The 13,660-nt window shown below is 34.3% G+C and overlaps 1 protein-coding gene across 1 annotated transcript; it reads left to right on the top strand.

Annotated features, from left to right (window-relative positions):
• The first annotated feature begins 8,870 nt into the window (after positions 1–8,870).
• On the top strand, positions 8,871–12,789 carry LOC121991698 (pentatricopeptide repeat-containing protein At1g60770-like). The gene is made up of 2 exons (XM_042545705.1): positions 8,871–9,331; positions 11,169–12,789. The coding sequence occupies exons 1-2, from the start codon at positions 9,017–9,019 to the stop codon at positions 12,423–12,425; spliced, it is 1,572 nt and encodes a 523-aa protein (XP_042401639.1). The 5' UTR covers positions 8,871–9,016; the 3' UTR covers positions 12,426–12,789.
• The last annotated feature ends 871 nt before the right edge of the window (positions 12,790–13,660 follow it).

The following is a 13,660-nucleotide window of genomic DNA, read 5'->3' as shown; positions in this document are numbered from 1 at the left end:
GAATAAGTGAAATGAGAGATATTTAAAATAAATATTATTTTTATTTTTAGTTTCATTTTTTAAATTTAAAAATTATTATTCATCAAATCTAAATTTAAGGAATAGATATGGTATCTAAAATTTAAGATAAAATATTTGAATAAAGTAATTGACCATCCACCTCTTTAAGCATTTAAAAAATAATAATAATAATTAACGTAACTAACTTTAGCAACTAATTAATGTAGCTAAATTGAGATTAATAGGAAACATAAGTGTGTGCCGATTAATAAGGGAACCATGTTAATGTAGCAATTGATTGTTGTGACGAGCTTTAAATGCCTTGTTGGGTGAAGAATCCGATTGATATAAACGCTTCGATTAAAATGACAGTGAATTAAATTAATGTGGAGTATCGATCTGAACGAATTACTTCGTCGCTGTATTAGTTTATGAGTTTCCATTCTTTTGGAATGTAATAATGAACAAATTAGATTCCGATCTTTAATTCTCATGAAAAGGTTTAAGAATGGCTTTTATTTTCATTACCATTAAAAAATCTTGTATTTAAAATGTCATATTTACATTAATGTTAATTAAAATTACTTTAACTCAGTATAATAATAAGATTCTCGTCTCACTTAAGACAGAGCTTAAGTGAAGTCATCCTTGCTTACGATGAACCCAAGTTCAGTCAAACCAACTCTTTCATGTTCCACTCAGTCACCAAGGACCATGATTTGGTTAATGCACTCAGGTCGAGTAAATCCACTCATGGCTGAACTCAGGTCAAGTCAGTTGACTCATGATCGAGCTCGACTTTAGTTAGCCTGAATCACGTCCAGGTTAAGTCCAACCGTTCAAATATAAGACTGGGCTTGTATGCGACAGAGTGGTTACAATACTGCCAATTATAAAAAGTTGTACCCTTTGATGAAGAAAAAAAATGTAAGTCCATAGGAAATTTTTGTCACCTCTTTACTTCCTATATACGGTAACGGTGGCAACATTGAAATGCACACTATGATATTTAGCATTATTATTTTTCACTTAGGTAATTTTTGTTCAGAGTCTGACTTGAACATAGGAGATATTTCATTGAGATTCGTCTTGGCCTTTACCCTTTTTCAATCCTTTCAATACTATTGCCACAGACCTTCACCAGAGTCCTCGCATGACTTGGCTCAACAACTATCGACTCGATAACCATAAGATTCGACAATTGCTGACCAACAAGAGTTGATCCGATAAGAGTTAATTTGACACATATCCAACCTACAAAAAGAGCTTGGTTGTGAATATTTCAAGGAGTCAACCCATTCCTCGATCTCAACTAGATTATATTAGCGTCATCTATAGGAAATACAGTAGGACAAGGACTCAATCAACATGAATCCTGATCAATCCGACTTAAGACTAAGCTTATGTCACGACAGCCTCTCTTATGACTATTGTCCTTTTGATATCTACGTGGATTTCTATTTTACAAGTACTTGAAAATGTGTATGATTGTAATAGTGATATCACCACAAATTTGATTGATAAAATAAAAAGTTATGAATTTGTGTTTGTGATGCATATGATGAAATCTTTATTATGAATCACAAATGAATTGTCGCTTACCTTATAACAAAAGGATCAAAACATTTTACTAATTGTCAATTTGATTAAAACAATGAAAGTTCGATTACAAAATTTGAGAGAGGAAGGATGGGAGAATTTTTTAGATGTCATCAATAAATTTTCTAGTAATCATACGATCCTAGTATTGAATATAGAAGAAAATATGAGAACTTGTGGTCGTAGCAGACATAATGGGCAAATGATTACTAATTTTCATCACTATCATGTTGAAACTTTTTTTGAGGTAATATTTTTAAATATGTTATTAATTTTAATTTTCTAATAGTATTTTTTATTCACTTTTTTATTGTTACAATATTAAGTTCTTGATAAGATGGTTCAAGAGATGAATAATCGTTTTTCAGAATCAAGTACAGAGGTACTTATTTGTATTGCTTGCTTAGATCCAAAAGACTCTTTTTCTCAATTTTACATTGGTAAACTACTCCGCCTTACTAAACTTTATTCAGAAGATTTTTACTTTACTGATCGTGTAATACTTAAGGGTCATCTTGAGATTTACATTCAAAATGTACCAGGTGAATTTTCTATGATTGAAGATTTAGGAAGTCTTGTTTAAAAAAAAGTTGAAACTAGCAAGAATACAATTTTTTCATCGGCGTATCGTTTGATTGAGTTAGCATTGGTTTTACCAGTTACAACTCTTATGTTGAAAGGATTTTTTCTGCGATAAAAATTATCAAGACTGATTTGTGTAATAGGATGGGGATGAGTGGATGAATGACAGTATGGTAGTATATATTGAGAAGGATATTTTTGCCACAATTGAATATGAACAAATTTTACAACATTTTCAATAGATGAACACTCGTAGGATGTAATGCCCCGCCCTTCCCCGCCCCTCGGGAAGGGGGGCGAAAGGACGGGGGTAACTTGAAAACATACATACATGGCAGCGGAAGTAAATAATGTTTTTTTTTTTTGAAACAAATTAAACTAACTTAAGCATACAATCATGTTGTCATAGAAACATGTTCATTATCATAGGATCATATATCCAACATATCATGTTAACATTCATAACTTGATCTAACCTCTACTACTTGCTACATAATGCATAGCATTTTACTTGACATAAGCATACTATCAGAGATCATCAAAACATAAGTTCATAGTGAGTAGACATCAATAAATATCATCCATCATACGTAAAGTTTTGAAACATAGAAACATTAAGCAGATTTATTCCACCATGCCACTGTCACACACATTCTTGCCCTTCCTGCTGCTCCCTTTTAATTCAATCATTCTTTTCCTTTGTCTGCAGTACAAGGGAAATTAAACTATAAGCACATAGGCTTAGTAAGATTCTTTCCTACTCATAAAACATGAATCATGCATCTAAACATAAAGTGGTAACATGTTCATTTAACCAACATCTAGATATAAACTTGCATACTAGCATAAGGTAGAGTCATACTCATGTAAGTAAATCATAACATAGCATGTGAGAGTTCATACACAAAGTAATAACATGATCATCTAGGCATCCTAAACTTATTTTTCAAAAAGGAACATCTTACTAAAACATAAAGGAAAACATTTAGCATGAATAAGCATATACAAGATGTCATTTGAAAACATGCATCATGAATGAGTATATGCAAGATGTCCTTTGAAAACATATATATCATATAAATACTTAAACATAATCTCATCATGAGGGTCCGGCTTTGTACCACATATATACATAAATGTGTGCATCCTAAGTAGATCCAAGGTAGCAAATCTTGAACCTACTAGAAGCTAGGCCCGTTTCATAGACCATCGACCTAGGGGCAATTTAGGAGTCCATCCCTTTTACTAGGCCTGTTTCATAGACCATCGACCTAGAGGCAACTTAGGAGCTCATCCCTGGTACAAGCCATACAAAGTAAAATAAAATATCATGATTTATATCATATCATATCATAGCATATCATGTTATTGTCCTATCATGGCATATCATATTTTTGTCATATCATGAAGAGTGCTCTTAGTCCCAACTTAAGGGAAGCATCTCTTAGGCTTTTTATCATACATAAGCCTTATATAACATAGTAGCATAAAGTGCACATAACACATAGCATTTCTTAGAGAAAACATACATGATGACGTAAGTGCACATAACAAATAGCATGATGGCATAAAATCCATATCACATCATAAGAAATCATTAGCATATATGATTGGGGTTTTGATCTTCCTATAACCCTAAATCTTAACCTAGCCGAAACCTAGAGGTAGGATTCTAGGTTTTCTTTTTATTTATTTTTAACCCCACATGAAGCATGGAAAACTTAAACTAATCATATATCAAAATCATACATCATGAGAAAACATAAACATGCATTGTTATGTTCAAAACTTTTCCCTAAACCTTCCATTTAATCTTGGCCGAACCCTAAAGGTAAGGATCTTAAACTTTGACTACCACAAAAAGCATGAAAACTTAAATTAACCATAGACAAGGGATCATACATCATGATGGAACATAAACAAGCATGATTATATTTCAAAACCTTGCTCTAAGCCTTATGTTCATCCTTGGCCGAAACCTAAGGTAAGGTTCTAAGTTTTGTTTATACAACATGTAGCATGAAAACTTAACTAACAACATATAATAGATCATACATCATGAAGGAACATAAACAAGCATGATTAGATTTCAAAACCTTGCTCTAAGCCTTATGTTCATCCTTGGCCGAAACCTAAGGTAAGGTTCTAGGTTTTGTTTATACAACATGTAGCATGAAAACTTAACTAACAGCATATAATAGATCATACATCATGAAGGAGCATAAACAAGCATGATTAGATTTCAAAACCTTGCTCTAAGCCTTATGTTCATCCTTGGCCGAAACCTAAGGTAAGGTTCTAGGTTTTGTTTATACAACATGTAGCATGAAAACTTAACTAACAACATATAATAGGTCATACATCATGAAGGAGCATAAACAAGCATGATTAGATTTCAAAACCTTACTCTAAGCCTTATGTTCATCCTTGGCCGAAACCTAAGGTAAGGTTCTAGGTTTTGTTTATACAACATGTAGCATGAAAACTTAACTAACAACATATAATAGATCATACATCATGAAGGAGCATAAACAAGCATGATTAGATTTCAAAACCTTGCTCTAAGCCTTATGTTCATCTTTGGCCGAAACCTAAGGTAAGGTTCTAGGTTTTGTTTATACAACATGTAGCATGAAAACTTAACTAACAACATATAATGGATCATACATCATGAAAGAGCATAAACAAGCATAATTAGATTTCAAAACCTTGCTCTAAGCCTTATGTTCATCCTTGGCCGAAACCTAAGGTAAGGTTCTAGGTTTTGTTTATACAACATATAGCATGAAAACTTAACTAACAACATATAATAGATCATACATCATGAAGGAGCATAAACAAGCATGATTAGATTTCAAAACCTTGCTCTAAGCCTTATGTTCATCCTTGGCCGAAACCTAAGATAAGGTTCTAGGTTTTGTTTATACAACATGTAGCATGAAAACTTAACTAACAACATATAATAGATCATACATCATGAAGGAGCATAAACAAGCATGATTAGGTCTTAAAATTTTACTCTAAGCCTTGTATTCCATCTTGGCCGAAACCTCAAGAGTGAGGTTCTAGACTTTTTGTTACAACATGAAGCATAAATTGTAAAATTGACAACCATAAGTGACCACAACTCCTTATCTTGGCCGAAACTTGCAAGGAAATCCCTAGGTTTTTCAAATAACTTTTAAACATAAAGCGTACGAGAACTATTGTACTGCAGGTGAAGGAATACTTACATCCTCTCGCTTAATTTACTAAGAGAATGCCCTTTGCTTCTTGAAACTTTTTCCTAAAAGAATTTCTTTGGCTTGGTTTCGGCAATGGTGAGGGTGAGGCTTTGGTTTTTCGGTGGAGAGAAGAAGGAAGGAAGAAAAGAGAAGAAAAATGAAGTTCTCTTTCCCTTTTTCTTATTTATGTTGAATGAAGGAAGAAGGCAAATTCATTTTTTTTTCTTCCATTAGGGAGGAAGAAGGCAACTCCAACTTTTCTTCTAAGTCTCCTTCTAAATGAAAGGTCTTCACCTTAACTACAATTCTCCTTCTTTTCCTAACAGCACACCCCTGCTGGGGCTACTGGTTATCATATACATGCATCTAACACAAGGTCTAAGGTTCAAACCTTGGTCATACCTCTTTTTGGTTCTATTTTTCTTTGATTTTGGAAAAATTCACATAAGGCCTATTTTAATCATGGTAAAATTCATAAAATTGCTAGGGACCCTATGAATGTTACATAGGATACGGTTGTCTCCTCTTATTTGTATGTCCAGACCTAGTATTAGTACTTTAACTGTCAAGAATTTAAGAAATTATTATTTTATTAATATGCACATATTTTTATTTCTATCATTATGGTTATCGATTCAATATTTTTATTTTTGATATATTTATTTGATAGTAAGAAATATTTTTTAGTTCATTTTTTGAGCACCCCATTAAATTTTATCTGGATCTGTCATTGTAAGCACATCTTACAGTTCATCTCTAAATTATGTGAAAGAAGATAAATTATAAAGTCAACTTATAGCCAAACACCAAGTGATTGGGAGTGGGAGGCATTTTTTTCCCTCCATCTCCAAATAAAAGAACCTTAAAGATTTGGTTTCCATTTTGTGCGCCAAATAATCTCTTATAATTGCAACTTAGCAAATTTTATGGGTTGATTTACAGCAACATAAAATATTTAGGGGTAAATAAAAAAGTTAACGCTGTTAGTATCTGTATGGTTGTTTAGTCCTATAAGTTTTAGGAGCAATTCCTAGCAAATACAAAATACCTCATTGGATATTTGATATCCCCCATGCAAAAGGCCAATGTGTTAGGGCAAAAATACCCCCATGATTTACTTGCCTATATTTTGTTGGTGTGATCATCCTCAGGTCAAGGTTGACTAGTTTGACTAAGCTCGGGTTAGTCTGAGTTCAAGTTTTGATGTTTGACAATGTGTGTAAGAGAAGTCAAGTAGATCAAGAGAGAACCAGATACTTCACTGGGAAAGTTCTACCTGAAGGTTAGACAAAGAAAAGTCCAAACCGAGGTTAGCCAAGGGAAAATCTAAACTGGAGGTTAGGCAATATAAAAGTTTTAACTAGAGGTTAGATAATATAAAGTCCTAACTGGAGGTAAGATAATGAAAAATACTAATTGAGATTATATTAGATAAGGGAAAGTCCTAACTAGAGGTTAGACAACGGGAAGTCCTAACTGAAGGTTAGGCAGGTGAGAAATCTATCGAGTGACTAGTCTTAATAGAGGTTAGGCAAGAGTGAGAAGTTTACCGAGTGATTAGTCCTAACTTGAGCTTAGACAAGAGATGTCCTAACTAGAAGTTATGTAAGGTGAAAAGTATACCGAATGACTAATCCTAATTGGAGGTTAGGTAGAAAGACTAACGGGAAGGTTAGTAAGGGAAAATCCAAGTAGATCAAGGAGGATCGAATACTTGGTGAAGGAAAAGTTCAAGTAAGTTAAGAAGACCAAATACTTGATGAGAAATTCAAGTGAGTCAAAAGTTAACTGGACATTTGGTAAAAAGTCCTAGTAGGTTGAGGTCAACCAGATATTAGCCAAGATGTGGATTCAGCTTTGGAAATACTAAAATTAGGGTTTGTAATCAATTGACGAGCTTCCCAAGTCGATTGATAAACCCTAGACCCCAACCTTTAGGTTTTGGTGCTCCAATCGACTGACATAATCAATTAAACAACGTTAATCGATTAGTGGTCATCACCAATCGATTGGGAGCTCAATTCACGAAAATAAAAAGAGTCAGAATCGATTAGGTCAATCGATTTCAGCATCCCTAATTGATTAGGGAAATTGATTAGTTGGTTTTTTCACGAAGCACAATAGACTTCTTAATCGATGAGCCTAATTAATTTAGAGGTACCAATAGATTAAGACAATCGATTGGCTAGTTTTTCGTCGGAGAACAAAAGGCAATGGAATCAATTAAGGAAATTGATTCAGGCCTCATTAATCGATTAGGGTAATCGATTAGAGGTGTTTTCGTGAGAACAAAAAACTTTAGAATTGATTAGTATAGAATCACTAATGATTGGTCAAATAAAGAAGAGTCGTTCTGTAAGTTTGAACGGTCGAATTTAACGTGACAATCGATTGGAGGTAATACCAATTGGTTAGGAGGCGTCGAAAGAACCATAGAAAAGGATTTTCGTGGACATTTGAAACAGCTAGTTATTGAGAAGTTTAAAGTGAAATGTTGCTGCATCAATCAAAAGACATTTCCAAGAAACAAGGAAACTAAGCAGAATTTCATTATTGTAGTCATTCTCGATTTATTTTGTATTTAAGTTTGCTCTTCTTGTTTTATTCGCGTGCTTAAGTTTATTCGAGGTTTCTTTGTCTTCGGAAAGTTTCCAAGAAGAAGGTGTTTATAGTGGATATTGTGTGCGAGGAGTGAACTCATAAATTAGTAGGAGATGTATACTAGAGCCATCAATTTAGGTGTTTGTTGAGTTGGCCCACCCCACCAAATAATTTAAGCAAGTTGGGTTGAAATGTTATCAATTCATTTAAAGACAGGTTTAGGTGGGTTGACCCTTCTGCGCCCGTGACCTGTGGTGGACTTGGATTAGCATGTGTGTTGAGAAAAAATAAATTGTTCTCCTAAACTTAAAATTAAAGTAGAAGATTCAATGAACTCGTGGGTAAAATTTTGGGAGACAAGCTCGTCTGCTATGAGTTGTTGGCCCATGTGATGATTATAGTAGATGTACTAAGTAAAATTTAAGGATGCGTTTGATTCAAGTTATCATATATAACCTTGGTTGTATGATTATAAATAATCATTTAACTAAGATTATGAAAAATAAAACATCACTAAATATTGTTTGGTTCAACCTAGATAATGTAATAAAAATTTATTTATTTAAATATTTTAATAAATAATCTAATTTAATATGTTACTATATTAAATATTAACCGAGTAAAATCTAAGCGTTAATCAGTGAAAATTTTACTTTGAATTTTCCGTTGCAAATAAAACTCGAACAAGTGAAATGAACTATTCAACTCCCTCGATCTCATAGTTATCTTAATATATTTTACCGTGGAGCCATATCTCCAATAGACACCAAATTTTCAAATAATTTAAATTTGATAAGTCTGGGGAGGCAAAATTAATGCTCCAATCAATAACACAGAGACTCGTTTTGAACCTGACCTAAGGGGCCTAATTTGACATGATACAACCCTGAGCCACCTTGAATACCTAAACCCTCGTACCAGTGCGACACACAGAGCAAAACCCCAGCAGAGTCGCCGCCTCCGATTATTTTCGTCTCCTTCGATCGATTCGAAACTCGCAAGTCGGAAAGATGATCGCGGCAAAGAGCTCCGTCCGACTGATGCTGCTTGGGTCGACTGCGGTGGTCAAAAGGAGGTTCTGTGCGGTGGTCGCGGCCACATCTTTACTGGCAGACGCTGCCGTGGCCACGGCGGACGGGACTAAAGAAAGGAAGGATTCCAGGACACTGCTCCGCCTGCTGTCGTCTCTGCGGGGATCTCCCCAGGGGAGTGTGACGAGGACTCTGAACAAGTGGCTGAGAGAAGGCAAGTCTGTAAGAGCGGTTGAGCTGATGAACTATGTTAAGGAACTCCGCAAGTTCCATCGCTACGCGCACGGCCTTGAGGTAGCAAAAGTTGTTTTTTTTTTTTTTGCCCTTCCTTTTCATCTCCACGTATTTATTTTCTTACCTGTGTAAAGAATGGCGTGCTTTGAATTATTTTGTTACTTCTCCAGATTATCTACACTGTAAGTTTAGGGTGCCTATAATTCATCACTGGCCTATAAATCGTGTGAATTTACAACTGTGAAGAGGTTTCTATTAGGAACCTGCAAGTATGATCCTAACTAGTCTACTCTTGCCCTCGATAGCAAGCTCAAAAAAAACTATTAGCACAGCAGAAATAACACAAACACACGAGCAAACTTACTTACATTTGTTTAACGTGGTTCAACAGCCTCTAGGCTTGTACTCTTGGTCAATTACTGGAGGTAGAGAAGTCTCTTACGAGCTTAAAGATTATAAAGAAATTACAAAGAGAAAGTTTAAGAGGAATTACAACACTTCTCGTAGGTTTAACCAATACTATTTTGTCCACTTTCAAGCCACCTAAGCCCCCTCCTTTTATAGACTTTGAAACCTTGCTCGAGTCAGTCTTTCGCCTAGAATTGACTTAGAGTTGACCGATCTGAACCATTGGTCGACTGCTCCGTTCTGATTTGACAGTGATTGTGTATTAACAACTCTTTTATGCTTTCCACATCTATGACCGGTCGGATATTCATTTACCGTCAGTTGTTATTGCTAGCAGTCGACTCTTCAATCACCTCAACCATGAATAGAAACATTCTATTTGTTAGCTCCTCGGACCTAGTCAACTAATCCACCAATCAACTATTCAAACCACAAACTCCAAAATTCTTTGGGGTATTAAGTTTCCTAACCACCAATTGATTAATCTCTAATACTAGTCGACTAGTAACCTTGACTATGAACACCTCTAAGGTCAAATTCGCTTATGTTGAGTTTACCTTTTGTCCCCATGGATATAAGTTGCTCGATACTCACAGCTCACCAAAGACTTAACACTGCAGCTTTATTTTGCCTTTCGACCATCTCATCAGGTTCCCTTGGATGCGTACACATCATCCTCCTCCCAGGCACCTATGGAGTTTGCCTCCATTGGCTATTGTCTTTGTTGCCTTTACGCTTTGCCTCATGTAGCCTTCTTTGATCTCTAAGGACCTTGGGCCATTGAGTTGCCCAACCTTGTTGTGTTAGGTCATCACTCCATTGCTACTCCAACACCTCCTTAGCGTTTCTCGATTTGCAGTCCCTTGGATGAAGAGTTGTATGAAAAATCAAAGAAACAGCAAAAACCTTTGACAGAGAGAAAACACATAAGTAAGACAATGTTTGCAGGTAAAGTAACATTTTCGTTTGTCTAAAATAACAATGATAATTTATCTGCAATTCTTACAGTGAGCTGATAAAGTCTTGAATCAGCAGTAGAAAATTTTAATGCTGAAACATTAATTGAAATGAGACATAGGGAGCTGAAGTGTTTTTTTTTTTTTTGACAAATAAGCCCATTCTATCTTGGTAGATAATCTGCCACTCTGTTTCTTGTTTATCCCTTGTTTAAATTTTCCCCTTTACTTGAATATTTACAAGTACTTTTGTATTCTTGAAAGTAAATTTTGGTAAGTTGGTGAAATTGCCATTTGTCGGTGACCAAAACAGTATGTTTAATTTTTCCTCTTTAGTTGAATGTGCAAAGGTAAATTTGTATTGTTATAAGTTGGTACGAAATTGCCAGTGGCTAGTGACCTAAAAGCACTATACTTGTAAAGAAAGGTATCAAATAGTGTGGTCTATTCCAATTTCCGTTTCATTACTAACGCACATTCTTTCTAACTTCATCATAGGCTTTTAGTATCATCAATGTTTTGGTTTTTGATAGATCATGGACTGGATGGAAAAGACCAAAGGTATCAATATGTCTTACCCCAACCATGCGATACGCCTAGACCTCATCAATAAAGTTAGGGGTATTGAAGCAGCAGAGAAGTACTTTTCCAATTTGCCTGAACCAGCCAAAAATGAGCGAACATATGGATCCCTTTTGAATTGTTATTGCACAGAAAAAAATAGGAATGCAGATAAAGCGATTTCTCTTTACAATGAAATGAAGAACCGGAACATACCTTCAAGTATTCTGGTCCACATCAGCCTGATGTCCCTTTATATGAAGCTGTGCCAGTATGAGAAGGTTCTCACCCAGTACCTAGAGATGAAGTCAGATAACATAGATCCAGATTATGTCATATACTGCATCCTGATGAACTGCTATGCTTCATTGAATGACATTGAATCAGTAGAAAGAGTAATTAAAGAAGCGGAAGAGGATGAAAAAGTTACACTACGTTGGTCTGCATTCAGTACCTTGGCTGCCATTTATTGTTCAGCTGGTCTACCCACAAAAGCTGAGAATGCTCTCAAGAAGCTTGAAACACTTATAGATGCCCGAGATCTTAAGCCTTATGATTACTTAATCAGTTTATATGCAAAGATTAACAATGTAGAAGAGGTGAAAAGAATATGGAAGTCCCTCAAGACTATCTTTCCAAAACCTTCCAACTTGAGCTATCTCAACATGCTGCGGGCCCTTGATAAATTTGATGATACAAGTGGGCAACAAGATTTGTATGAAGAATGGCAGTCTGTTTGCACACTCTTTGATGTAAGGTTGGCAAACTTGTTGATTGGTTCATATTTGAGAAAAGATATGATTCAACAAGCTCAGTCTCTTTGGGAGAAATCTTCAAAAAGGGGTGCCATTCCAGATTTCAAAACCTGTTTTATGTTTTTAGACCACTTCTTGCAGAAGAATGATATGAATTCTGCTCTTGTGTGGTTAGAAACAGCAGCTTCATCTTCAAGTGGGAAACAGGATAGGTGGAAGTTAAGTCAAGATCAAGTGGACACTTTTCTGAAAGCCTTTGAAGACGCAAAGGATGTTGAAGGGGCAGAGAGGTTCTGTGATTGTTTGAGGAGCCTCGGACATCTTGATTTAAATGCATATGAAAAGCTCCTTCAAACATATTTGGCAGCTAATTTGAAGAATCCTAAACTTCGCCAAAGGATTAAAGATGATAAGATTGAACTGAACTCCCAAACTAACAAATTGCTTGAAATGGTTTGTGGAGATAATGAATAATCTTTTTCATCATATGATATTTCCATATGGATGAGATTTAGTCAAAAAGAGTGTCTGTTTGATTGGTTACTGGAATCAGCACATTTGTCACCAATTTCAACAGATGAATTTGAGATGAGGGCATGCTGATCATTTATGACTTTCCTGATTTTTCATTGTGCAGATGACTTTCACTTCATAATATTAGTGTTATCTGATGCTTGAGCTTCTTTTTATGCTTATGATTTGTTAATTGAGAAAAAATTGGACAAAGCATTGGAGCGAGACTTGAGAAAATCCTTGTTTCTGGGTTTGATATTCTATGGATATTATGTATCATTTGAATTGTTGGAAGGTAACAGTTATTTGTGGATTCTTCATTTCTGATATGGTTATAGTTCTATCAATTGTATATGTATATATTTTTAAAATAAGTATTTATAAAAGTTAATGTTTTCTATCATATAGTTTATGCATGTAACAGGGATGAACTGATAAATAGTTTATAGCTTAAAATGGTTTTTTAAACCGGCAATATTATTTTAAATTTCCTAGGACATGCTCAATTATATATTACTAATGTTTTATCGGTAAAGTAGAGAAAAATCTTTAATCATAATCATAATTTTACATGTAGTCCCCAATTATAAAAAAAATTATTTTCACTCCTTGTATGTAAAGTATTATTTGTTTCAACTCCCTCATACCAATATTGTTACCTAAAATGCCCTTCAGATTTTTCAATATAAAAAGTCTAAAATGAGTATATTTCTAGTTAAATTCAGCACTTTACACTAAAATTCAGTACTTTATGCTAGAATCGAGTATATTTTCTATCAAAATTAACTTTCATATTTTTTCGGTACAAATAGTCTAAAAATGAGTATGAGTATAATTCCTATTAAATTCAACATATTAAATTAGAATTGAGTATATTACTTTTTTCCTGCTTAATATAATTCCTTATAAATTTAACATCATTTACTATTTAAAGAAAATTTAATATATTTTTTATCCGAGTACCATTTAAAGAAAATCTAGTATATTTTTCATCGGTGAAAAAAAAATCGTACTCAATTTGATAGAAAATATACTAGATTCTAATTTAATGTACTGAATTTAAAAGGAATTATATTGATTTTTAGACTTTTATACCTAAAAGTATATGGGTAATTAGATAAATATGTTTGACTAGGGAATAGAAATAAAGATTTTTATGGATGGAACTGCATTTAAAGATTTGTTTGTCATTAGGG

This window comes from Zingiber officinale, chromosome 6B (genome assembly GCF_018446385.1).
Source record: "Zingiber officinale cultivar Zhangliang chromosome 6B, Zo_v1.1, whole genome shotgun sequence".
Lineage (NCBI taxonomy): Eukaryota > Viridiplantae > Streptophyta > Magnoliopsida > Zingiberales > Zingiberaceae > Zingiber > Zingiber officinale.
This window is presented reverse-complemented; position numbering and strand designations above follow the sequence as displayed.

Coding starts and splice junctions, on each gene's coding strand:
- LOC121991698 (XM_042545705.1), top strand. CDS start 9,017: ATGATCGCGGCAAAGAGCTCCGTCCGACTGATGCTGCTTGGGTCGACT. Junction 9,332..11,168: donor GCTACGCGCACGGCCTTGAG/GTAGCAAAAGTT, acceptor GGTTTTTGATAG/ATCATGGACTGGATGGAAAA.